The 25,375-nt window shown below is 50.1% G+C and overlaps 1 protein-coding gene and 1 long non-coding RNA gene across 2 annotated transcripts; one reads left to right on the plus strand and one right to left on the minus strand.

Moving 5' to 3' along the window:
* Positions 1 to 12,723: 12,723 nt before the first annotated feature.
* On the plus strand, positions 12,724 to 24,565 carry HSPB8 (heat shock protein family B (small) member 8). Its single transcript, XM_039868274.1, has 3 exons — positions 12,724 to 13,555; positions 19,444 to 19,507; positions 23,601 to 24,565. Exons 1-3 carry the CDS (start codon positions 13,189 to 13,191, stop codon positions 23,758 to 23,760), a joined length of 591 nt encoding a protein of 196 aa, XP_039724208.1. The 5' UTR covers positions 12,724 to 13,188; the 3' UTR covers positions 23,761 to 24,565.
* On the minus strand, positions 23,921 to 24,677 carry LOC120606774 (uncharacterized). The gene is made up of 2 exons (XR_005653987.1): positions 24,418 to 24,677; positions 23,921 to 24,084 (listed from the first exon to the last, which is right to left on the minus strand). It is a non-coding gene; the product is annotated as an uncharacterized LOC120606774 (long non-coding RNA).
* Between the last annotated feature and the right edge of the window lie 698 nt (positions 24,678 to 25,375).

A 25,375-nucleotide genomic window follows, 5' to 3' on the forward strand; every position in this document is an offset into this window, starting at 1 on the left:
TCTTTTCCTCCTCACGTCTCCCTTCCATCTTTCGCTTCGCTGTATTCTTTCCCACCCACATCACCTGCATGTATCTTGGGCTTGCTTTTCTCTCCAGCTGAATATAAACTTTCATCTCCCAAAATGAAACGAAACAAAAACCTCCAAAAACACTTCTCGAAACGCACTCCCTCCTGCATTGGCCAACGGAGTCCAGCCGACAAACTACGCCATCAAGAAATGCTTTACTGCAAACTCTTCTCACTTTTGCACCAATGAGACTGAGAGAATTGTCATCTCCCCTCTCTGTGGTTATTGTTTTTCGTCTGTATTTTGAGGAGTTATTTTAGTGGTGGTGGTTTTGCATTGTAAATACCATGATGAAGACCCCTCGTCAGATCATGGCTTATTTAATAATTTATTTCCTATTTATCGAGTGGTATCGGGAGAGGAAAGGAACTACCTCTTCCCCTAAATTGCCATTGGAAAATTGGCCCAGCTCCCAGCTCCGGGTGTGGCCGCCGGCAGCGGGGGGCAGGTAACGAGAGCGAGTGAGAATCACTGAGCGAATTGGAATTGGCAGAAACAGAGGCTTCAGTCATACAAATTAAGCTCAAATGGAACTAAAACACTGGTTATCTCCTGGAAAACCTCATTTAGATGGAAATTAATTGAGGAATAAGATGCCTGTGCATGCACCAACTTCTATTAAAAAGTCACACGTCCTTGAAAAAAAAAAGAGAGAGAAAAGGTTGTAATTCCTTTTCTCCGGCCAAGAAAAGTTATGCCTCATCTTCATACGAGCTGAGCCAAAGAGACTGGAACAGCACTCCTTTGTGGGTCTCTTTCCTGCGTCTGTCTGTCTGGATGAAATGGAGCAGGTCTCAGGCTTCAGTCTTACCATCTGGAGAATGGAGTTTGACCTAAGTGTTCTTGGCAGGGCAGAGGGAGGGGGCTCTAACTCTAATGCCACCTGTCAGACACATGGTCCCTTATATCTTCTCCTGACTGGAGGTTGAAGGGTGTTTTTTATTTCCAAGGAAGGAAATAAAAAACAGCGCGGACTTCATTTGCAGGCGAAGTCACAGGAGAGACATACGGTCAGATAAGGAAGGAGGGGGCCTCCAGGTGATGCCACCGTGATAACTCTTGTGGCCTGCGTTAAAGCCCTCGAATTTCTCCCCAAACCCGGCCACCAAAGACCAGAATGGCTTTGCTGTGCTCTGGATTTCACCACCGTTTATCATGTCAGGCCACATTTTGCATAATTGTCCAAACAAACCGGTGATATAGGTCCAATCGCCATTTCTCAGATGAGAAAACTGAGGCCCAGGAAGCGGGGGGGACGGATGCGCCCAAGCTCCCTTGAGCTCAGACCTGCGTGACTCCATGCCCCACACTCTCGGGAGCTCTTTCTTGCTGGGCCGATGCCGTGAGGACGTCTCTCTTTGTCCTGTGTCTTTTCTCTCCCAATTCTCAGCTGTTTCCTCAAGCGGTCATTGGCCAAGGACCTAGTAGCAGAATCTACTACATCAGCCTGGGGGTCTTGGTGCACCCCAAGGCCATTCCTCCACGTCAGGGGGCGGGGCTGGAACTCCCATCTGGAAAACCCCAAATCAAGGGGACCCGCCACCACCAGCCCAGCTCAGCCCAAACAGCCAGCCTCTGCCTGGAACAGCCACATCCGAGGGGAGAAGCTCCTGTGTCCTCCAGCATCCTGGGACCCTGTCCTCTACCCAGTGACATAGCAACCACGGCTTGTTTGATTTCCGGTGTTCACAGCTAAGCATAACCTTCCCAGGGTTTCCGATTTTTCAGCCTGTATGAAACATGTATCTGTTCTAATAAAAGGTCCCATGGTATGGTGTTCTCGTGCATGGCTCAGCGTCCTCTGTCCATAACGGGGTGAAGCAGCGGGAGGAGGGGGGGCGGCAGGAGAGCACCTCGGCCGCATGCCACACATGGTCGTCCCCTTGCCCGTCTCATTTTTTTAACTTTCAAAACAAACCTGTAGGTATTTGGGTTCCCTATATATGAATAGTGCCTCAGGAAACATTTCATCTACACTTTACATGCATTTTCTCAGTCTTTACCACAGCCCCGTAGGCTGTTTGTAACTCATTTTTTTTTTTTCTCCAAACACTACGTGGGTCAAAAATATTACACGCACGCACATACACACACGCACACAGATAATATATATCATCTCAGGGGCCAGATGGGAGGGGCTGCCTCCACTCCCACCCTTACCCCCAGGGCTGTGAGGAGGTGATTTCAGCCTCTTGTCTCTTGCACGTTCCATCTACACCTGAATGGACTATCAGCCGGGGGAGAAAGAGCAAACAAAACAGGTTTCCAAAGTCGCCCCCCAACCTTGCATCCGTCCCATCTGGAAATCTCCCCTGGGAATCACAACCTGTTGCTATCCGCCACTGTCACCCCCCCCACACACACACACAATGATTGTTTTTTCTTCCCAAATAGGGTAAAGTAACAATCATGTCCTCTTCTGAGGCTTCATCGATAAAAAGTAACGATACAATAATAATAACAACCACCTTGTATGGATAAAGAATAGTAATAGTACAATAATAATAATAAATAATAAACTTTGATGGACCAATTAGCATTTGCCAAGCCCTTTTCATACATTAACTTATTTCATTTTCATAACAACCCGATTTAGTCCCATTTGACAGAGCAGAAAGTGGAAGCTCATAAAAGACCACATAGCAGATATTTGAACCTTGGTTTGTGGGCTCCAAGACGTTTCTGCTGCAACCCTCAAGGCGCGAGCCCCCAAAACTCAGAGCTAGCTCTCTAGAAGGGCTTCCCGTGCCTTTTTTCAGAAAACAGGTCTGCCAGGAGATTATCCCTCAAGTGACTCACGGAGGAGGCCTGTGCCCCTCCGTCTCCCGCTCAGGCTCCCATTTACAGGAATGGGCGTGTGAGTTCTGAGCCGGTGCCCCGCCCCGTCGCTGCCCTGCCCCCTCGCTGCCCCCACCGTCCTGGCTGCCCCGCAGAGAGACCCGCTGCCTTCCGGAGATGTCTCTCTTGCAGGACAGATGGGCAGCTGCCCAGGGATGTTGCAGAGGCAGCATGCAGCCAACACTCTCACCCCAGAGACACGCACAGCTCTTCTGCTGGGTGAAGGCATTCGGACAAGGCGGGGGAGAGAAAACTTCTCACGAGGCAAGGGCCCAGCCTCCCACCCCTGCTCGCTTTGTGATCTAAGCACATCGAGCCCTTTTCTGGCCCCCGGTTATTCCACTTGTTAAAAGAGGTTGGCTTAGGCCAGTGGTTCTCAATCCCCACTATACATTAGAACCACCTGTAAACGTTACCTGGATCCTACCCCTCCCAAATAAAAAGAACTGCCAGATATCAGTATTTTCAAAGGCTTCCTAGATTATACTAATATGAGGCCAGGATGGAGAACTGCTGAATCAGATGGCACCTAAAATGTCATCTGTCGTCCAGATCTGATATCCTACGGTGTGCTGTGAGCTGCCATCACGGTAAAAACACCTACAACCACACCATTCAAGACTTGTGTGGAGCCTGCTGTGTGCCGTACACATTCCTAAGTGCTTCACCTATATCGAGATAAAGTACATTATTTCATCCTTAGGAGGTAGGTGCTATTTTTTATGCTGATTTTACAGATGCAGAAACTAAGGCTCAGACAGGTTGCTGTGGAGTCACACAGCTAGTAAGTGGCACAGCCAGTCACTAGGATGAGAGCGAGTCTAAAGGGACCTCTAAAACAGCCTTGGAGGTTCAAGGATGGCGTCGCAGAAAAACCGACGTCCAGGCTGATGCCTGGGAAACGAGGAGAGTTGGTCAGGCTGGGGGCTCAGGAAAAGAGGAGGGAGGAGAGGGGACCTCAGACAGGGCCCACAGGGCCAGGAAAATGACTTCCGGCTGGCCGCCTAAAGTAGCTCTCCATTCCCCGCCTGCCCATGTGCTCCTTCCATAGCGCTAATTACTACCTGTAGTTTGTTGACTTGTTTACCGTCCATCTCCAAGAGACAGAGTCTTGTTGGCCTCGTTCATCCCCCATCTCAGTGTCTCCATCAGGGAGTGCCACACCAGGCCTGGTGGCTGGCGAGTGACTGAATCTGCCTGGGGTTGCCAGCTGTGCTCCCTTCCAATTCCCATGCATTTTTTGAGCTGGTTAATTTTGACTCGGTGTGGGGGATGGGGAGTGTAGCTAGGAAGGCTGTGGCAAAGCAGTGACGTGTCCCGCACAGGGGACTCTAAGGATCTCTCATGCACACGCTCTTCACACTAAAAGCTGTATCCCTTTCTGGGAGTGAGAGAAGGCAGATTAAGGGGTGAGGCAGACAGATGTGAATAGCTGCGATTTGTCCAGCATCACGCAAGGCTCCAGGGTACAGTCCCTGAGATTAGAGAATGGCGTGATTTTTAAAAGGCAGTGGCCGAGAGAGGACTTGGGAGTCAGAAAGGCCTGAGTTTGAGCTTGACTCTGCCACATCCTAGCTGCGTGTTTATGTCTAAATTCTTTAACCTCTCTGAGCCTCGGGGTCTTCATCTTTCCCACAGGGGTAATAAAAGTACCGGTCTCATAAAGGCGCCATGAAGACTAGTAGAGATGACACATGTGAAAGCACTCAGCCCAGTGCCTGATTGAGCTTGTTACTGATGCTAACAAGTTGGGGGGTAGGCTCCGCTGCCTAGGTAAGCTCCTGACAAGTTTCTGGGAGTATGCTAGGTCACCTGGGCAAAAAGTCAAGCAGTCTCTGTTGTCCTTTTCATCACCTCAAACACCAGATTCTCGAGAGGCACTCCCAGCTGCCACCCTCCATAAGTACATCCTCCACTCAGAAGAATCCAGAGTCTCCTAAAAACTGGGCCATCTCCCCACGTATATATCCCCACCTCGACGTTTCATCAACATTTCCTGCCTGTGTAGAGCTAACGTCAATTCACTCAGGGGACACCATGGGGTGCTGTTTGGGTATCTCCGCCCAGAGGCACAGGGGTTTCGGCCCCCTCTGAATCCTGTTTCTAAGCCACTCTATAGCGGTGGCCAAACGTGGACAGATGATTCAGGTCAGGGTTTCTTTCTGTCTTTGTTTTTTGCCATTGCCAGTGAAATCTGTCAAATGCTTTTTCCAGGTGTAACACTGAGTCCCTTTGACAATCTACTCTTGGATCTAAAACCAAAATAAACAACACCAACCAGATCAAATAGACTCATATTGCCCAATGGAAAGGGGTTGGCATAGGTGTACACACACACACACGCACACACACACACACACACACACGCTTGCACACACACTCAGTCTCCCTCGCCTCCAATCTTATTTCTAGATTAAGTAATCTTAACCTAAGCGAATCCATGACCTCCCGACCTTGGGCGTCACAGAGTCTGCGAATCATCTGAAATCCCACACAAGGTTTTTTATGTATAAAAATACCAGCATTTTGATGCAGAGAAGTACATATTTCCCACCAGCTTCCTAAAGGAACCCAATTTAGAATCTTCCGCAAAATCTGCCTCGACTCTCTCAGGATGTGGCAGAAGTTTCCTGTCACCTCACAATAGTCATTGCCCCTTCATCCGTAGTAACAAGTCCCCTCAATCTGTAACTGTGTTCACAGCCACCCAGAATAAAAACACACGTCCGCTGCCAGCCTTGCAACCTGGTGTGGCCATGTGACTAATGTTGGCCGGTGAGATACAGGCAGAATTTTTGAATGGCAGCTTCTAGAAATTTCTATAGAAGAAGCGATTGTGTGCTTTTCCCTTCTTCTCTTCCTTCTTCTTGCTGGATGGAATGTGGACGTGATGGCTGGAACTCAAGTGGCCCTCTGGTCTACAAAGTGGCTTTGAGGATGGAGCCCACAGACACGAAACGAGTTAGAAGGGTCTCAGTCGCCAAGAACATGGTGGAGCAGGGGCACCAACCACATCAGCACCAGACAGAATGTCTCCGGACTTCAATACTGGGAGGAAAGAAACTTCTCTCTTGTTTCAACCACTGCTGTTCTGACTCTCTGTTAGTCACAGCTAAAGCTAATCTCATATTCGGGGTGAAAATAAGACAGTCCCCAAGAAGAGGCATCTTGTTTATTCATATCGCTCCTTGTCCATCTCTATACATCCTCCCCAGATCCTCAGATCGTCCTCCCGCCTTCCAGCGTGAATCGTGAGAACCCTCGCAGGCAGAACCCTCCTGAGCTGTCACACCTAGACCTTAAAAAAAAAAAAGAAAACTGTTTCCAAAGCAGTTGCCTGATGTCATGGTCACCAATTAGTCAAACCAGCTCTGCTGTGACCTCAGAGGTATCTGGGAAAGGGGCCCTCATGATTACAGCTCTCCCTCCCCCGAAGATCTCAGAGCCTCTCTCTGCCTACATCTCTCGTATTGGCACTCAACATAAATGTCCCAAACTGCCAGGAAGAGGCATCGCTTCCTCGGCCAGGTCTCCTGGCAGAGGTGGAGACAGAATGGCGGAAGCACTGAGAAAATTCTATTGAAGCAATATCGACAACCACGAAAGGACAGAATGAGAAAGATGATCCAATAGAAGAGTCTAGATTATGCTGTAGTTACAAACAGACCTGAAATTTCAGAGCCTTGAAAGAACTAAGGTTTATTTCTCATCCGTGTCCACAGCAGGCCAGTCAGGGGGACTCTACTCATTAGTGACATTACCCAGGGACCCTGCCCTCGTGTCGTCAGGGACTCCAATGGGCTCATATATTAAATACTTTGAACTGGCAATGACACACGTCACTTCCGTTCACAACTCATGGGCCACCAGGAAGTGCAGTGCTATCCACCACGAGCCCAGAATTTTACTGTTCTCGGTGTCAATGACACAGCCCTAAACATTCAGACGGAAGTCCCTGCCCCTCCGCCTTCATGAAGGTTACATGCTGACGGAGGAAGCAGATAACAAAAAATAAGAGGTGTAACGTATAAACTATCAGTTAGTGGCAAGGGCTGTGAAGAAAAAGAAATCAGCTGATGTGACGGAATGTGACTTTAGATCAAGTGGTTGGAGAAGGTTTGTCTGAGTAGGTGAAATTTAAGTAGAGACCCAAAGGAAGGGAGAGCCCAGCGCTGTGGACATCTGGGGGAAGGGTCACAGGCAGGGGGGATGGCAGGGGGAAAGGTCCTCAGACAGAAATGTGAGTGGCTCTTCTGTCTGAGGGACAAGAAGGAGGCCACGGGACTCGACACGGTGAATGAGGGGTGGGACCAGAAAGGTAGCCAGGAGACTTTATTTTTGTCATAAAATTTTTCGGTACCTAAAATTGCCTTAATTGTTGATACGGTTGTGTTTATTGACAGATGTGAGAGCAGAGACTTTTGTCTCAGTCACTGCTTCATCTCTAGCCCCTCGGCTAGTGCTCTGCCCAGAAGAATTAATAAACACATAATGAATGAATGAGTGAGGATCCTACTAGCCCACAGCCCTGAACCCTATGACAACCTTCTCTGCTGGGCTCCCTGGAGTCTGGTCCCCTCCCCCACCCACAATACTCTCTCCACAAGCAGCCGGAGATTCTCCTAGAACTCAGACCTCATCGTATCGCTCTCCTGCAAACAGTTCGATGGGTCTTCAATGTGTTCAGGACAAATCTAACTCCTTAGTGGGGTCTACGAGGCCTGACGTCGCCTGGGCCACACTCACCTCCCCAACGGCTTCCCCCTCACAATCCATGCAGACACTTACCTACCCTGTGTGATAGATACTATTGTCATCCCCATGTTACAGAGGCCAAAACAGAGGTTCAGAGAGGCTGGGTTACTTGTCCAGAGCGGCGCAGCTAACAGGATTCGAATCAGGGTCTGTTCAAGTTCTTACCTACCACAATTTACTGTCTTTCTTAAGCAGTAAATGCCAGTACTGTCACTTCTTGAAAAATCTGGTTAGTTGAGATATGAGGTGTTTGGCTGCAGAATAACTATTCGATCTATGAAAGGCAGTCTCAGAATAAGTGATGGGTCCCCTGAGAGCCTTGGCTGGAGGTCCATCTTTGAAGATGGATGGAGAGAGGGTGAGATGAACCTCTTGTCCACAGCTGTCGCCTGACTCCTCCTCCTGGGGGCACATGCAGCCAAGAGACGCTCCTGTTGTGTCCACTGAGCCTGTCCCCTGCCCTGGCTCCGAGTGGCTTTCGCGTTAGGAACGTGTATGGATCTCTCTGTTTGACACGGCGATGGCTTGCCCAAGCAGCCTTTAGGCTCTCAGATGTCCATGTGTTCCCAGTGTCCTTTGTTCTACGGAGAAAGTCTGGAAGGGCTAGATGGAAGAAGCTTCCAGAGAAGGAGGCCCAGTGAGAAAGAGGAGGGAGGAGTGGGCTGGCGATTTGGAGTCAGCTGTGGAGCCGGTGGCCTGAGTGGGGACCAGATGGCACGTCCTCACCGGGCAGCTAAGAGGACAGGCTTAGGAGCCAGTCAGCACAGATCTGACCCCGTGTCTGGACTTTTCAACACCAGTTGGGGTTAGCAACATACTCCCGCCTCCTAGGCTTGTGATGCTGATTAAAAGAGTAAGGTATATAGGGCATTTGGCAGAGCTTGGCACATAATGGGTCTTGAATAATGGCGGGGACCGTGACCATTTTGTTGTCTGGGTTGTCATTCACGGAATCATACTGCGGTTAGGAGCACAGCCTCTGAAGCCAGATTGCCTAGATTTGAATATCGGCTCTGTCCCTTAGGAGCTGGGTGACCCTGAGCAAATTATTTAAACTCTCTGTGTCTGGATTCTGTCACCTGTAAATGGAGAGAATAATACCCACTTTAGAGCAACTTGGGTGAAGATTAAATAAGCGGATATATACAAAATGCAACAGGTACAAATTGTTCGATGTTGGCTATTTTTATTGTTACTGTGATTATTATAATTATTTAGTCAGGGGAAGTGATCGCCTGGAAAGAATTTTGGAGACAATAGTAGCAGGAAGCTAATGCTCAACAAATATTATCTTTGTAGGACTGTAAGGGCACAGACGTCTTTAGGGAGGGACCGTGTGGGTTGTTTATCTTATTTTATTTACTAATCATCTGTTTTCGTGTGGGCGTGTGGCAGAAGAAAGAGCACGGGGCTTGAGGTTCAGACACGCCTCGTTTCAGAACCCAGAAGCGGGTGGCCTTGGACGAGTCACATCATGCCTTAAGCCTCAGTCTCCTCATCTGTAAAATGGGGATGGTAATACTATGAACCTCTGGGGGCTGTTGTGAAGACTAAGTAAACACAATGTTCGCTGCCGTCTAAGGGCTCCAGAAATTGTAGTTAATATTCCAGTGCTGTTACTGAGTGCAGAGCCTGTCACATGTCGGTGAGGTGATTCAGACACTGTGTCACTAATGGGACACCTTCTACTCTGCCACGATCTGCCGCGCTCTTGCAATGCACCAGGCACTTTTCTAGGCAAGGGGGCCACTGCGAACAAGATACCAAAAAGTTCTGCCCTCGTGGAGCCGAGTGTGCTGGACGTTCCATTAGCGTCATCCGTAGGGGGTCTGAGGAACGGAAGGAAAAAAAGACATGAGCATACTCACCCCCTATTTGCTGGGGGGTGGGCTGGTCTAAGGGTGTCCAAGAGAGGGAACTCAGAGAGGGGTCCTCCTGGACCCAGAGCCTGAATGAATGTGGGAGGAGACCAGAATCTGTCCCCACGCCCTGAATAAGAGCTCCAAACCCCTGGGATTATAGATAAAACGTTAGGCAAAACTTATGTGCAAAAAGCCTTGACTTCGAGGGAGTGACAGAGGCCTTGCCTTCAGCACTTGTAGACCCAAATGCTCTAATGCCTAGATCTGCAGGTTGAGGGGTGTGAGGCCAGGGATGGAGGGAACTTGGGTTTCTTACTTCAGTGGAAACCAAAAGCACAGAATTGGGCAGCTGACAAAACTGTGTCTTTGTCCTGCCTGGCACTATCTGTGTGACTTCAGGTGGCTGCTTCTCCTCCCTGGGCCCCGGTTTCCGGAAGGCAGGTGATGGTTCCTCCCCCCGGGCTGTAAGTTTGAGGATTAATTGTGGTACTTTCTGTGTGAAAACCTCAAGAGAATGGAAGCCAAGAGAACCCTTTTTCCAGGACCCGAGGTCTAATACCCACCCTCACCTCTCTGTGGTCTTTCCTTTCCTAAGAGAGCCAGCTCAGAGGCCCCCTCCCCTCCCTGGCCTCTCGCTGGCCCGGCTCCTTATTTTCACTTGACTGATGACAGCCCACAGCATTCGTTGACCATTTTCTTCGTTTGTTAGCTGACTCCTCTCCAGGTGGCCAGGTCAACAGGATGAACAGCTGCCTCCCTGCTCAGTTTCCCAAAACAGAAGGCTAGCCTGACCCCCAAAACTCAGCAGGCATCCAGTGGGGAACCGGACAGCAGGCATGTGGGAGGACCACTGAACGAGACCTGGGTGACACGGTCCCGTTCTGGTTGCTACCGTGGGCTCCCAAGGTTCCCGTCCTCAGCCAGCTGTGTGGCCCGGGGTAGGAGGCTTTACCTCTCTGAACCATGATGATTCAGCGAGTTCATAAATAAAAGTGCTGAGTACAGAGCCTGGTTACACAGTCAGTGCTCAGTGCGCGTGAGCGGTGACTACGATGATAAGAGGCAGGACGGCAGAGGGGTTAAGAGTCAAAGTGCCGAGGTTCGCATCCCAGCTCCACCGCTTAACAGAGACTGTACACACGGACGAGTCACGCCATCCCACTGAGCCTTGTATACACGGACGAGTCACGCCATCCCACTGAGCCTTGGTTTCCTCGTCTGTCGAATGGGGATAATAAAAGTCCCTTCCTTGAAGGGTGTTCGGGAGGATTAGATGAGTTAATATATATAAATTTAAAGTGCTTAGAACAGAACCTGGCACGTGGAAAGTGCCAGATAAATGCTAATAACGGATACTTCTGTTTTCTAGCTGCGCCCCCTCCCTCTCCTCCAGAGGACCTCAATACTGTAAGCATCCTCGAAATGAGACGGTGGATGAGACCACTGAGGTTGTGTTCCCCATTTCCTCCCCAGGCTCCGTGGGATTGTGGAAGGGAGGCCTAGAGAGGAAGGAGAAGGAGGGTCTTCCAGAACATTCTCGCCTGCAGACTCATCCATAAATAAACACAGCCCCTCAGCATATTAACACACCACGCACTCACCACTCCACCCACTCAGATCCCACACGAACTCACTGGGGATCAAGCAGCCACCCCGTCCCACTCAGGCAGAAACCTCACCCCCACCCAGCCCAGGTCCCAGGCCCGGCCAGCTTTTCCCTCTGTGTCATGCAGTCAGTCACCCTCCCCATCCTGGCTCCAAACGCAGCCAGCCCCACCCCAGCAGTAATTATAGAGAAAGCCGAGGCTTCTGTGCCCAGCTGTGACGTCAGCCTGAAGCTTTCAGCCTCATGATCTTACCTCGAGTCAAGTGGGGACCTAGTCACTCCGATGTGTGTGTGCAGCGGTGGGGGGGTCTGGGTCAGTCAGCTCAGCATGGAGCTGAGATTCAGAACAAGCCACGATCTCTCCCAGGTCCTGCGGCCCCATAGCTGTGTGCAGGGGCCGAACTGCCTTCATTTCCTCACCTGAAAAGAGGGGTGGCGATAACACCCACCCCTATTCATGAGATAATGTCTACAACGGGCTCACTGCAATGGCAGGTACACGGAAGGCAGTTAAAGGACGGTGATTGTTGTCATTCTCCATATTATTATTTTTAGCAAACTGCCTCATGCGGCCACTGCTTAACATCAAAACGATTTCTCAGCCCATGACTCACCGAATTCCTGCGCACCCCCACCCCACCCCACCCCACCCCATGAGGAAGGTAGGGCTGGGACCCTGACGCCCACAGAGGGAGAATGGCATGCCCCAAATTGCCCACCTCTTGGAGACAGATTAAAGATTGGAACCCAAGCTCAAGGAGGCTTTAGGTCAAAGCCCCTGGGCAAGCCCCATGGGAAGAAGGGCAAGGAAGTGGAGAACAGGCCCCCGCCCGGCCTCACGTGCCAGACCAGACCCCTGGCCTGGTCACCGTACCTTTTGATAATTATCGTTATTATCAGTCATAATAATAACCATAAAAGCTACCCATTGGTTAACAGGTCCTATGGCAGCTGGCTCATCTGTCAGAGGGGACAAAACTAGTACCCTTACATCTCAGCACCGACGGCGAAGCGAGTTAATATTGGTGAAGCACTTAGAACCGGCCTGGCAGGCAGCGAGCGTTGTATAATCGAGGACGCCAAGAATGCCAGTCTGCTAAGTGCTTAGCTGTGATTGCCTCACGTATTCCTCGTGACACATCCACAAGCAGGCTGCTATCAGGTCCATTATACAGGTAGGAAAACGGACAGCTCAGAGATGCCCTGGGAATAATGTGACTGCCCTCAGAGGATCACGAAGGCCAGCTCTGAGAGCTTATAAGTAGAGACTGTAACCCAGGGCCATCTAGATGCCTTCAAAGTCACAGAGCTCCGGGCCCTGTCCTCCCCTTCTGCCGGTGGCCACTGGGGGAGGCAGGCTGCAGCATGCTGTGGGGAAGGTATTTGCAGAGGGTGACCTGAGCCTTCAGCCAGGCAGAGGGTTATTAATAGCCGGGCCCTAGTAGCCTACTGGGGGCGGGCTCTGGGGGGGGCGGGGCGGAGCTGAGCGGGACTCGGGGAGGAGAGATTGTGCAGAGAGGCTGGCTGAACTGGACTCAAAGGCCCCTCCCAGCCCCCAGGGAGCCCAGCTGTTCCCTCCACAGATTCTCCAGAGCTAGTTCATCACCTCCGAATACTCCTGTGACAGGAGGCGCTTGCAAAACCCGCCTCCAGCCCCTAGCAGCAATAAATAGAAGGCTCCCAGCCCAGAAGCGAGGAGAAGTTTCTAGGGTTTATTAAGCTCCTGGCTCCACTCTAGACCTCAGCGGCTCTGGCTGCGAGCCTGGGCAGCCGGGGAAGACAGTGGCTGGCTGATCTCTGGTGAGGTGGTGTGGAGGGGGCCCCTCTGAGATTCTGCTGGACCGGCCGGGGGTCACCTTTGGTGGCTGAAGTGTCTTTGGGGGCTGGGACCGCAGCCTGGCGCGTGCCTTCGTCCTTGGCAGTGGATGGTTTGGCATTTTCTGAAGCCGAAGAACAAGCTTGGAAGGCTAGCCCAGCCGCATCGCCTTGCTGAGTGACCTTGGGCAGGTGGCTCCCTCTCTCTGAGCCTCCAGTTTCCTCTTTAGCTCAGCAGCTGCCATGGCCGATGGTCAGATGCCCTTTCCCTGCCACTACCCCAGCCGCCTGCGCCGAGACCCTTTCCGAGACTCGTCCCTCTCCTCCCGCCTGCTGGATGATGGCTTTGGCATGGACCCCTTCCCCGACGACTTGACTGCTTCTTGGCCCGACTGGGCCCTGCCTCGACTCTCCTCGGCCTGGCCAGGGTCCCTGAGGTCGGGCACGGTGCCCCGCGTGCCCACTGCCACCAGCCGGTTTGGGGTACCTGCCGAGGGCAGGAGCCCCCCACCCTTCCCTGGGGAGCCCTGGAAAGTGTGCGTCAACGTGCACAGCTTCAAGCCGGAGGAGCTGATGGTGAAGACCAAGGACGGCTACGTGGAGGTGTCTGGTGAGTGAGGGGCAGGTGGGAGAGAGAGCCCAGCTAGGTGGGTGCAGGCCTCGGCCCTGGCTACAGCCAGGAGAACTGTTTCCTTAGAGCGGAAGCTATGACAGCATGACACAGGTGACTTCAGGGCTCGGGAATGCGGCCCACAGGAGTTATCTTTAGGAAAGAGCTTTCCTCTCCTGGCTTCCAGGAGAAATCTGAGTCCGACCTGGCTTCGGGGGCCTCGGGGCGCTGTATCAATCCGAGAACGGGCAGGAAGACGGGAACCGCGTCAGCTAGTTTGACAGAGAGAATTTTATAGAAAGAAGAAATGAAACCGATACAGAAGGAGGAAAAAGAAAAAAATGGGGTTCGTCGCACCCCAGCATCACAACATGGTCTAGGAGGGCGTGTTTAATGCTGAGTGTTGAGAGTTTTAATAACCAGCACGGCTTTCAAGCGACACGCTTCCCCCTGTCCCAGATAAGGAAACCGAGGCTTAACAGTCATTATAACAATACCAATTAGTAACGTGGATTGAGAGCTTACTCTCTGCTACGCACCACGCTCTGTGCTTTACCTGTAGCGTCTCAGAGAACACGACCAGGGGACATGAGTCGTGTTTGTCTCCTCTTTTTACAGATGAGGAAACTGAGGCACAGAGAGGCTAAATAACGTGCCCAAGGCCAGCAAAGGTTCAAACCCAGGCCGTCTGGGAACTGGGAGGCCGGAAGCAAACTGATGGTTTATTAAGCACCTACTAGGTACCAAGGGCTGGGCTAAAACTCTTCGATCCCTTCTCCCAAATAATCCGCACTCCAGCCCCGAGAAGCAGAGGTATCCAGTCCCATTTTGCAGCCGAGGCTGAGACCCAGGCAGGACTCTTCCAAGGTCACGCTGTGAGTCAGCAGCACGAAGAGTCTAGGCCTGCCCCTGACTCCAGGCACCGGGCCCCTGTCACCAGGTCCAGGCCTGGGAGAGAGAATGCTCCAGGCAAAAGCAAAGAGGAGACTGGAGTCTCCGCCCCCGTGAAGCTGGGCAGCAGAGGAAAGGCTTTCTCTCACTTCCTTCCCAATTAAAGCTCCATTAAAAAGAGCATGTTCCCAGGGAAGCCTCTGTCAGCCAGAAAATCAATAAAAGCCATTGCAAAAACACAAGCTGGGCAGGACAAGCCCTGGCAGGGCGGCGTTTGGGGGGAGTTTCAAAGCCCAGCAGAGCGGAATTAGAAACATCAGAGGCTCCGTCTGGTGTGGTGGGCCAGGAGACAAGCTGGGGCCGCGTGCTGATGGAGCAGGGGTCAGCCAGGGCTCTGTGAGTTGGCCGGGAGGCAGGCAGGAGTTTTGAAACCGGCTCCGCCACTAACCAGCAGGATATACACATTATTCAACTTCTCTCTGCTTTGTTTTCTCATTTGGAAATCAGGGTTCAAAGGGCTACACGGCATAAGGAGTGTTGTATTAAATGAGGTGATGCTTGTGACACGTGCCTGAAACACAATGGTTCAGTGTCGTTATTCAAGTTGACGTTGTTGTTCTTAAAATGCCGGCCACGGTAGCAAGGCCCCAATAAATCATAAATGGTGGTTAGTCTTTGAGAGCCGGGTTCAGATCCTGACTCTGCTGTTCAATTTCTGGGTGGATGTGGACAAGAACGTCTTTTCACCGCTCTGAGCCACGGTTTTCTCATCTGCAGAACGGCGACCATAATAATATCTATCCTATAAGGCTGTAGGGAAGATTAAATAAATATAAGCAGACAGCATGTGATAACAAATAAGCAGACTGTATATGATAATAAATGTCTGTGGAACGGAGCTAATGAGAGCGCCCGCCCAGCACTCTGTAAAAAAGGGTGATGATCATCACCGATCCTCCTGCCTTCGTTTTAACTAGGATTCTAGAGTCTTCCACCCCAGGTTGGAGGGTCCCCCATGCCCTGTGGAGATTTCTGTCCAGCCTGAAGGGCTTTTTCTCCATTCTCCTTTCTAGGTACTTCTTAACCAGTAGAGTCTGGCAGCTCGAGGCCTAGATCCCAGATCATTTTCCATCTGAAAAATGGGGTCGTTGAGGGACTTCATTAAGACAAAGAGAGACAAAGTCTTTTTAGGTTGTAAAATTCTCACAGGTGTGCACTCAGCAACTTCAGCCCAAGAGAATCCAGACCCACTGAGAGTGCATACAGAGGCTCTCATAAAAGAGTTCTAAAAACTCAGGTCGGTATCTCAGGCTCCATTTAGAAAGCAACTGTCGAAGGAAATTGGCAGTCAGAGGCGGTCCCCCATCCTACATCAAGTGGCAGACTTAGTCTTCCTCAAGCACTTTGTGTGGGGCCTTGTGCTAAATGCCTACACAGGTTGGCTCACTGGCTCCTCAGGTGGACTTCTAAGGAAATATGGGAAGGTTACACGCACTTTACAGATGAGAAAACTGAGGCCCATGGCACCGGCTGAAATTCAAAGCCAGGCCTGCTTAGACTGTTTGCGGTCAGGATGGCCGGATCTGCTTCTGATTGTGTGGCCCTGGGCAAATCCTACCACCTCCTGGGCCTCGGCTTTACCATTGGTCTTAGAGAAGGGGGGGGTAGATCGGTATTTGCCAAATGGTGTGCTGTAAGATGTCTCTAAGTATCTCGGGAAATAGAGGGAGGAGGAGGCCCAGAATTCCAGAAGGTGCCAGACGAAAACAAAATTATAACCAGGTCTCCTCGCTGCAGGACTTATCAGAGCCTTGAGTTTGCTAATGTAGTTTATGAATCTCTGAGAGACGGTCTGTCTTATCTGACCACATGTGAGTGTCTAGTTCCAGGGAAGTGTTTGGATAACACTGGGCTAGAGAATTTCCATTGTGCCTCTCACCTCCCCTCCTCCAACACACACGCCCTGCAGCCACCAGCCAAGAAATGTTCCCTTCATGGGCCGCTGGGCCAGGCCCTGGCCCAGGAAGGGAATGGAAAGCCCCCAGGGCCTTATTCCCGCCCCTTCTTCTTAATCCCAGGGCCTCTGCCTCCCCTGGAAACAGCACCTTCTTTCTTTAGCTGGGCCACTGGCTTTCTCCAAAGTGCTGATGCCTCCTCCTTCTTGGCACCTACATTTCTCTGAGGCATGTTGAGAAAATGGTGGCTGTGAGGGGCCTCTGGCTCCCCCCGGCCACCAGATGAGTCTTTCTTTTTTTTGTTTCATCATAATAACTTTTTCCGTTGACATAAATAAAATATTTCCACAGTAGAAAATGTAAATAGGAAAGCAAAATAAGAAAGGAAAAGATCACTCATAATCCTTAAACTTCTCCAATAAATAGATATTCCAGTAATATGCACCTGCTAGCAACACCTTCTTTCAAGCAGATTAGCCCCCTCCTCAGGGCCCCCTTTATGGGAATCTTGGAGCTACCCCTGCTCAGAGAGCTTCATCTCCCTCACCCCAATGTCCTATTTTCAGAGCATGGACAGGGAGGGGTAGCTTCTGGGGAGCAGTCTTTTCCCCGAACATCAGAATAAACCAAAGGCGTTTACCTTCGCACAGCATATTTATAACTTACAAAGCAATCTTGTGACTCACTCTCATTGACTCCTCAGGGTAACCCAGTAATTAGGAAGTTGACATCACCCCCATTTTAGAGAAGAAACTGAGGCTCAGAGGAGAGTAGAGATACTCCAGTCAATGTCAGAGCAGAGATTCGAGTCCAAAACCCTTCTACCTGCCTTCGAGCCTTGGCTCCAGCACTTCCAAGCTGTGACCTTGGCCACATTGCTTAAACTCCCTGAATTTCCATTCTACATCCACAAAATGATAATAAAAGAACCTGCTTTTGAAGGTGGTTGTGAAAATTTAAGGAGTCGGTATAGGTAAGCTGCTTAAAACAGTGGCTGACACTAAGTAAGTGCTATATAAGAGTTTGCTATTCTTATTCTTATCATCATCATCATCATCCTTTATTATTCTTGGGACACCAAGTATTCGAAAGGGCTGAGTCAGAGGCACTGGCCTGTCCCCAAGGGAAGCAGGCCTCTAGAGGCCCAGGCTTTGGGGAGGGTACCAGGGGACAAACAGTGTTCCTTTGGCCACAGGCCTGAGTTGGAGCTGGGCAGCTGGTGGTCACAGACTTGGCAGGTCAGGATAACTCTGGGAGCATCAGCACATTCACAGGATGGCATGTTCTGGCTAGCCAAACTCTCCAGTTTAAAAACGAATTCCTACAGAGGCAACCCTTTCGGCCCAGCTGGAGGGAGAAGAAATTAATAGTCTTTCCTAAGCGCGATTTAGCGATATAGATCAAGCTTCAGAAATGCTAGAACTTGGGATTTGTCTTAAAGAAGTCATCGGGCAGGTTGCAAAGATCTAGCTATAACAACGTTCGGTGCAGTGAGATTATGTCGGAGACCTGTGACCGAAAGGCGGGGACTAGCTAAGTGAACTTGTATGTTCTCACAGTAGGATGCTGCGCAGCCATTAAAAATCGCATCAAAGAATATTTGCTGTGACACGGAAAAATAATTATAATGTGTTCGCCAGATGTATAAATAGGTTTTAGGCATAACGTACAATATGATCCCATTTGATACAATACGTGATATACATCTGTACTATACAACGTTTATGCATTTCTAAGTCACGTAGAAAGAAAAGTCTGGAGTACATGCCAAAATGTTGCCAGTGGTTTCCCCAGGGTCGATAGGATTATGGCTGCTTCTGGTTTGTTTTTTTTTCCTTTATTTTCTACATTTTCTAACATCACTTGTATTTTGTAATCAGAAAGAAGTTATTAATAAAGGGATAACGAATAATACAAAAATTCATAATTTAATTACTTATAAACAGTCAGCTTTTGAAAATCTGGACTGTAGAAAGACAGACATTCAGTCCCATAAAGTTATTTACAGCCTAGATTGCCGAGTCCCTCAGAAGGGTGTTCCCCCGGAAATGAGGGTTCTCTGGCCCTGGAATGTGGCACCACAAATGAGGAGTGAATAATAATAGAGGACCTCTGCTGGGCACTCATTCTTCCTTTAAAGAGAAATGAGAGACACTCCCTCCATTTAAAAAAAATAAGAGTGCGGGGAGGAGCCAAGAGGCTCAGAATTTGTTCTATAAATTGCAAGATGATAGCCAGGTTAGGCCCAAGCCTTCTTGTAATTTCGTTTTTCTTCCTGAGGAAAGAAAAAAAAGCAATCTCCCCCTGCACCCTGTAGGAGGCGGGGCAGGTGGGATTTCACGTTCATGGCGACTCGTGGATCATTTCTTAAGCAGGGCCCCCTTTGGAGAGTGTGGATGGTTTTTGTTAGCAGATTGAAGCATTATTTCCGGGCGGTTCTTTCAAGACCAGGTAGAGATAACGCGGCTCAGAGAACTAAGTAGCCGCTGGGACCGGACCGGCAGAGAAGCCTCAGACCCCAAGGCTCGTTAGATTCAGAGAGTGCTGGTTCGGAGGCTAGGGCTGCCACACACTGCCTGGTGACCTTGACCCATCACTGGGCCTCCGTTTCCACACTGGTAACCAAGGGAGAAAGCCGCCCACCCTCAGAGCCCGGAAAGCCAGCTGGGTGGCACACCACCCATTCTGGGACATTAACCTCAGTGTTCACCTGGCTGGTTAGGGTTCAGGGGTCAGAGGCAAGACCTAGAAGCTACAGTGCAACATATGGCCCAGCTTCTAGGATCTCCTGAGATGAACATGTAAGCATCTACAAACCACAGTCAAGGCCTCCTGTCCTGTCCATCGTCTTATTTCATCTTCACGACAGCCCGGGAGGTGGGCTCAGGTGAGGGACCTGAGGCTTAGACAACGGAAGCCTCTAGATCAAGCCCAAAGCCACACGGGGAGGCGGGGGTGGGGCTAGGACTCAAATCCAAGCCCAAAAAGTGGATGCCCAAGGGATGTAAATGTGCTGACCTGTGGCCTTGCTCTCCCTTCCAGGCAAACACGAGGAGAAGCAGCAAGAAGGTGGCATCGTGTCCAAGAACTTCACCAAGAAAATCCAGTAAGTCATGAGGGAGTATGGATCTCAGGCCGGGAGTGGGGGGCAATGGTGCCTGGGACCCCAGGTCTGGGATCTGCACCCTGTTCTGGGAAACAACCCTTGGGGCAGGGAACTGAATCCTCACCCCGAAGGGGAAAAAAATGACACAGCAAACCGGCAATAGGGTCCCAGAAAGAGGGGGGCGCATTTACATTGTGCCATCTCGTCTGTTCCGTGGCCCGTGAGATGAATATGAACAATCCCACTTGGTAGGTGAAGGATCAGAGGTTAAGAGAGGCAAGATGGCTTGTCCACCAAAATGGGGGCTCTCACCTACCCACGTGGTGTGGCCGAAGGAGGATGTCCACCACCATCAAGAAAGACCCTCCCCTGATGCCCCAAACGCCCTAACAGAAGGTTTGGAAGGCTTTGGCTCTATCTCTCACTTGGCCGGGAGCACGTGTGCCCTCCCTAGAGCATCCGCAGGAATGAAGCTGGAAGGTTTCCTGACATCGCCGCTTGCTACCAGGAGGGGCTCTAAGGCTGAGAGAGCGGGGCCAAGGAAGGGCTGAGAGGATCGAGAAGGGCTCAGCCTGGAGGAATCACGCACGCAGCAGGAAACCACCAGGCTGAGCCGATGGAGCCAAGCGACACCGAGGCCCTAATGGCGGTACCTGTAGGGAAGAGAGACTGACAGCGAGGTACTGATGCTAGGTGCTCCATGGACACACCTGCTGCCTAATCAGCATCCCTCCACTACGTGCACCTCTGGCCTCAACATCTTAGCCGGGACACCATTGCATTTAGCCTTTGCTTGCCGTGGTGGTGTGCAGAGACACCCCTTCCTTGTATGAGGGGGAAACTAAGTCTCCCGGAGGTGAAAGGCCACACCCCCGGTCCTAACTGTCAGAATTCAGAACAGCCCAGAATTGGTCCCCGAACACTGAGTTCATTCCTGGAGCGAGGAAGGCCTCTTCCTCATCAGTGAGAGGGATGGACGGTGATTCTAGCCTCGCGGACTTGCCAGCTGGAAACGAAATGGGATCGTGGCACCGTGAAAGACACCCGTGGCTCGTCATAAGCGGCAGTTCGTTATCACTATAATCGCCGTTGTTGTTACTGAATCTTAACTGCACCCCTCACCCTGGCGAAATGGGCCACGTAGCCGAACTCGGAGGCTTCTTCCCGCTCCGGGATTCTGCAGTCCTGTCTCTCCCGCTGCGTGTCCGTTCCTGAGCCACCCGGCGCCCTCGAGTTCTTGGAAGCGCACGGATACTTCCAGATAAGGCAAACGCCAGACCGTTTCTCTCCACACGCCTGCCATCCCCAAGCCCCACGCCTCTCCCGGGTACGGCAGCCAGATCCAGCGTCGCTAAGAGGGGAAAGAAAGGGGAAAGGGAGAGGAAGAGGGCTGACGTCTCTTTCCAGAGGCTCGAATAATCTTCTCGGGATGGAGTCACAGGCAGGGCAAAGCTGTGAAAGGGACTGGGCCGGCAAGGAGTCAGCGGGATTAATCATCTTAAAAAGATGGCCATTTTCATGGACTTCGTCATCTCTGAGGCCTCCAGGAAAGAGCTTGCTGGGAGTTATTTGACCAGATAGAAATGTGGAAAGCTGCCCTTTAGCCGGGGCCCAGGAGCTGAGCTGGGCTGCTCGTTACAACATTGAACTAGCCATTGCTCTGAATCCCCCAAGTACCCCACTCTAGCCAATCGGCCATCCTGAACCTGTCCCCAGAGTCCTCCTCCATCACTGTGGCGTGAAGCCATCCATTCTGGTTGGTCGAGGTCCAGCTGTGCCAGTTAAATATTTTTGAATCTCACCCCTGGGCGTAGGGAATCCTGGCTCCATGATAAAGTGAGTGGGTGATTTGGGGCGATTGCTGAACTGCTCTGAGCTTCTGTTCCTGCGTTCCCTCACGGACAGGCTGTGATGGGGAGCGAGAGGATGTGGGTGCAGAATTTAGCAGGGGGTACAGACTCAGCGCTCAGCCCGTAGGAACTAATCTTTTTAAAACCTCCAAACCGGGCCACCTGATGAGGGACCTTGAATAAGTCTATTCCTACCTCTGGGCTTCCATTTCCCCATGTGTAATATGAGAGCATTGTCCTGGACAATCAAGAAGATTCTTTTGGGCTCTGACATTCTGTGGTTCGATGACACAGCAACTCGTACAAAAATATTCACAGCTGTCAAGGCGACAGCAATAACAACGTAGAAGCTAACACTTATCGAGCACTTGCTGCATGCCAGGCGCTTTCATCATCCCATGATATTCTCACGCCATCCTAAGAGGTAGATATTTTAATTACCCCCCTTTCCTATAAGGAAATAGGTTCAGGGAGGCAAGATCATTAGCCCCAGCTCACACAGGAAGAGTCAGAATTTGAACTCAGTTTTTCCTTGCCTGCAACATCCATGCTCTGGACCACGGCAACCCTGTCACATTGTACGAGGTGTCCGCTGGGTTGGCCTGCGAACAGTTAAACAGAGTTGGCCCATCCCCAGCAATGAGGGGGACTTTTGGCCTTGTCTCTGCTTTAAAAGCTTGACTTGGCAGCTGCCCAAGTTCTCTCTTCTTTTCCATCCTTCTCAGCAGGCCCCTTGTTAATCTCCACGGCTCCAGTCTGGCAGGCGCCTCCTGGGTAGATGTAGTTCGTGTGACTACAGGTTGCTTAGAGACTCCCCAGGCCCTCCAGGAAGGTCCCTGCCCGTGACAGGGATGGGCTTACTTCACTTCTTGGTTCACTCATCAAGATCTGTAACCGCGCATTTATCACAGGCAGAGCCAGCCAGCCTGGGCCAGGAAAGCTTCGTGGTGTTTGAACTTCCTGGCTCCCTCTGCCCTTGGTCCTTTTTCTTCAAAAGTCCGGTGCCAGAGAAGCAGTAGAACATCACAGTCAGCTATTCGGACTTCAGAGACCAGATTCCAATTCCATTCCCACCTGCCACTTACCAGCTATGTAACCTTGGGCAACTCGCTTCACCATTTTGACCTCGATCTCCTCGTCTATAAATGGGGTGGGGGGCGGGGTAGTAACAGAGCTCACCTGGCGGGATTACTGAAATGATCCAGGTGAAGTACCCGGCACACAGGAAGTGCTCTGATGGTCCTAATTATCCTTATTTTGAATAATGGCATCCCAATGAGGCCACGCACATGTTCTCACAATTCCAATAGTTTGTTGAAGAAACTTTGTCCCAGATAGCCTCGTTCACCCAAAACAGTCCAAAAATCATAAAAATAGCTTCAGAACTGGAACTAGATATGGGCTCAGAAATCTCATCTTTGATGCTTTCTCTCTCACTGGGCCTGTCATTTGGTTTCCCCAAGTCTCTATTAAATGTCCTATGCCATGGGCACACTGATTCCTACCTATTAACCGTTCTGGGCCCATTATAAAGCTCTAAACAGGTAATGCCTCCGGAGGCATTTTGGGAACAAACCAATTATCACCTGCTATGAGATACTTAAGATGTGCCCCCCAAATCATGGCTCATTCTAAGCAAGCATCACAGAGTATGGTGCCATCTGAAGTCTAGCCATGTTGCCAGCCTGACCCCATTTATCTGTCAAGTTGCCCATTCCCCCATTAATTCCATCAGTAATGCATTTTGTAGTGAAGCACTCTCCAGCAGGCACATGGCAAATGAAATTGTGTCACCTGCTGTGAGTAACACCTTACTTAAGCTCTATAAAGGGAAGGTAGTGGTGGCCATTTCTGCCAGCAGCTGGTCAATTGTGAGTGTTAAGTGGAGACCTCAATCTAGGATCAAACACTGGGCCACAGCCCCCTTTTCAGTTACTGTGGGAGCAGCATTTTACCATTTGCAGAGCGTGTTCGGATTCTTTGTCTCATTTGAGAGCTTCAAATACTGTACAAGTTTAATATTATTAACCTCATTTTACAGAAGAGGAAACAAGCTCAGAGTGATTGAATGACCTTCCCAAGATTACACACACAGCTAGAAAGGGGCAGAGCCAGGATTCAAACCCAACGTTGTATGTCCCCAAAGCCTCAGCTCTTGTCAAAAATATTTTCTTTCAAATGAATGAAAGAATGTTTAGGTTGTATTAAAATAATAAATGAATAAAATCTTGTGCTTCTCCTAGACTTCCTGCAGAGGTGGATCCTGCGACAGTATTTGCCTCGCTTTCCCCAGAGGGCCTACTGATCATCGAAGCTCCCCAGGTCCCCCCTTACTCACCATTTGGAGAGAGCAGTTTCAACAACGAGCTTCCCCAAGACAGCCAGGAAGTCACCTGTACTTGAGACCCTAGTCTTGGCCTATCCTGTTCCCTCCCCAACCCCAGGGCTTCTCTGATTCCAGGGTACATTATATATTACTTTAGCTGAACTCATAGATTTAGTGTGACTAAAAGGTTGGGGTCGAGGTGAATTGACCAGTCTCTGGATAGTGTAGTACTACTAGGTTTTTCCACAAGAGGGCGCAATTGGCAAGTCATGCTCGGTTGCGTTAGGCCAAAATGCTGGGAGTTTTTCTTTCTTTACCTTTTCTATCTTTATTGAAATGTTGCACATTCTGTAGTTGCAAAACAAATAAAAGGGGACATAACATTTCACATTGAATCTTATCTTGCAGTGAATGCAAGGGTTGCTTTTCTCTGGGGACCTCGCATCACCCAGATTCCTATTCTAGGCTCCCGATGTCCATGCCTGCACCATGGTTGGTTGATGGAACCCTTTAGCTCACCTCTGCAGCCCTGGCCTACAAAAGGTGATAGACAGGTCTTATATCCCCAAATGAGAATTATTCAATAGCCACATAAAAACAAATAGTGCCTTCTGCCTTCCACCTCGGCATTTATAGCACATTCTACTCCCCAGGACTCTGGACACCCCTTCAGTTTATCCTCTGGCTAAAGTCCCCCTTTCTTTTGTCTCCTATGTCCACGTCTGGATTTTTACAGAGGGGGCTGTCTCTGGACAGCTCCACCAGGAACCAAGCAAAGGCCAAACAGCCTGGCTGGCAGGATAGTGGTATTATATATGTGGGTGGGACATGTGTGTCATTGTTTTTTGAATTGTGCTGTTGTTTAGGGGGAAATAATAGTAAATAATAATAATAATAATAATAATAATAATAATAATAATAAAGGAGCTGATGTTCTTAGCCTCGCGTGCTTCTTTTGATTGAGGATTTAAATGCTATCCCACGTAGATTTTCACTATCAATTAGGAATGCTCGTGGTGGCAAATAATAACACCCAACAAATAGTGGCTTAAATGACAAACATCTATTGTCTAACTCTACAAGAGGTCTATATATGAGTGATCTCACAGTTATTTTTTTCAGCTGTTACGCCACCAAAAACCTGAAGTATTTCCATCCTTTTTCTCTGCCATTTCCCACAAGTCTACCAGTTCTATCCTCATGTTTGCAAGATGGCTGCAACAGCTCCAAGCATCTCATCTTCATGTGACAATATATAGGAAGAGAAGGCAGGAGTAAAACGGTCTTCTTATCTGACATTCTCTTTTATCAGTTCAAGAGTTTTTCCAGAAGCTCTCAGCAGACTTCTTTTATCTCACTGACCAAAACTGGGCCATATGTCTATCCTGAAGCCAATTTCTGGCAAAAGGGAAAGGGATGGCCATGATGGGCTTAGATCAGTATTAATTTATCCTCTGAAGCCAGGAACATTTCTGCCTGAACAAAACAAGATTCTGTTAGGAAGGAGGAAAGGGCATAGCAGCTGGGAAGGGTGTCCACGGTGGAATGGCTGCCACAGACAATGCTGCCAGAGACACAGAATCCTGAATGTGGGGTGGTAGGGAGGAGGCTGCTGGTACAGCACATCAGTTAGCCCTCTTTCTGTGGTAAATGCCAGGAAACCCAACTCAAACATTTAAGCAAAAATAAAAA

The sequence above is a fragment of the Pteropus medius genome, unplaced genomic scaffold (assembly GCF_902729225.1).
Source record: "Pteropus medius unplaced genomic scaffold, Ma_sr-lr_union100, whole genome shotgun sequence".
NCBI classification, from domain to species: Eukaryota; Metazoa; Chordata; class Mammalia; order Chiroptera; family Pteropodidae; genus Pteropus; species Pteropus medius.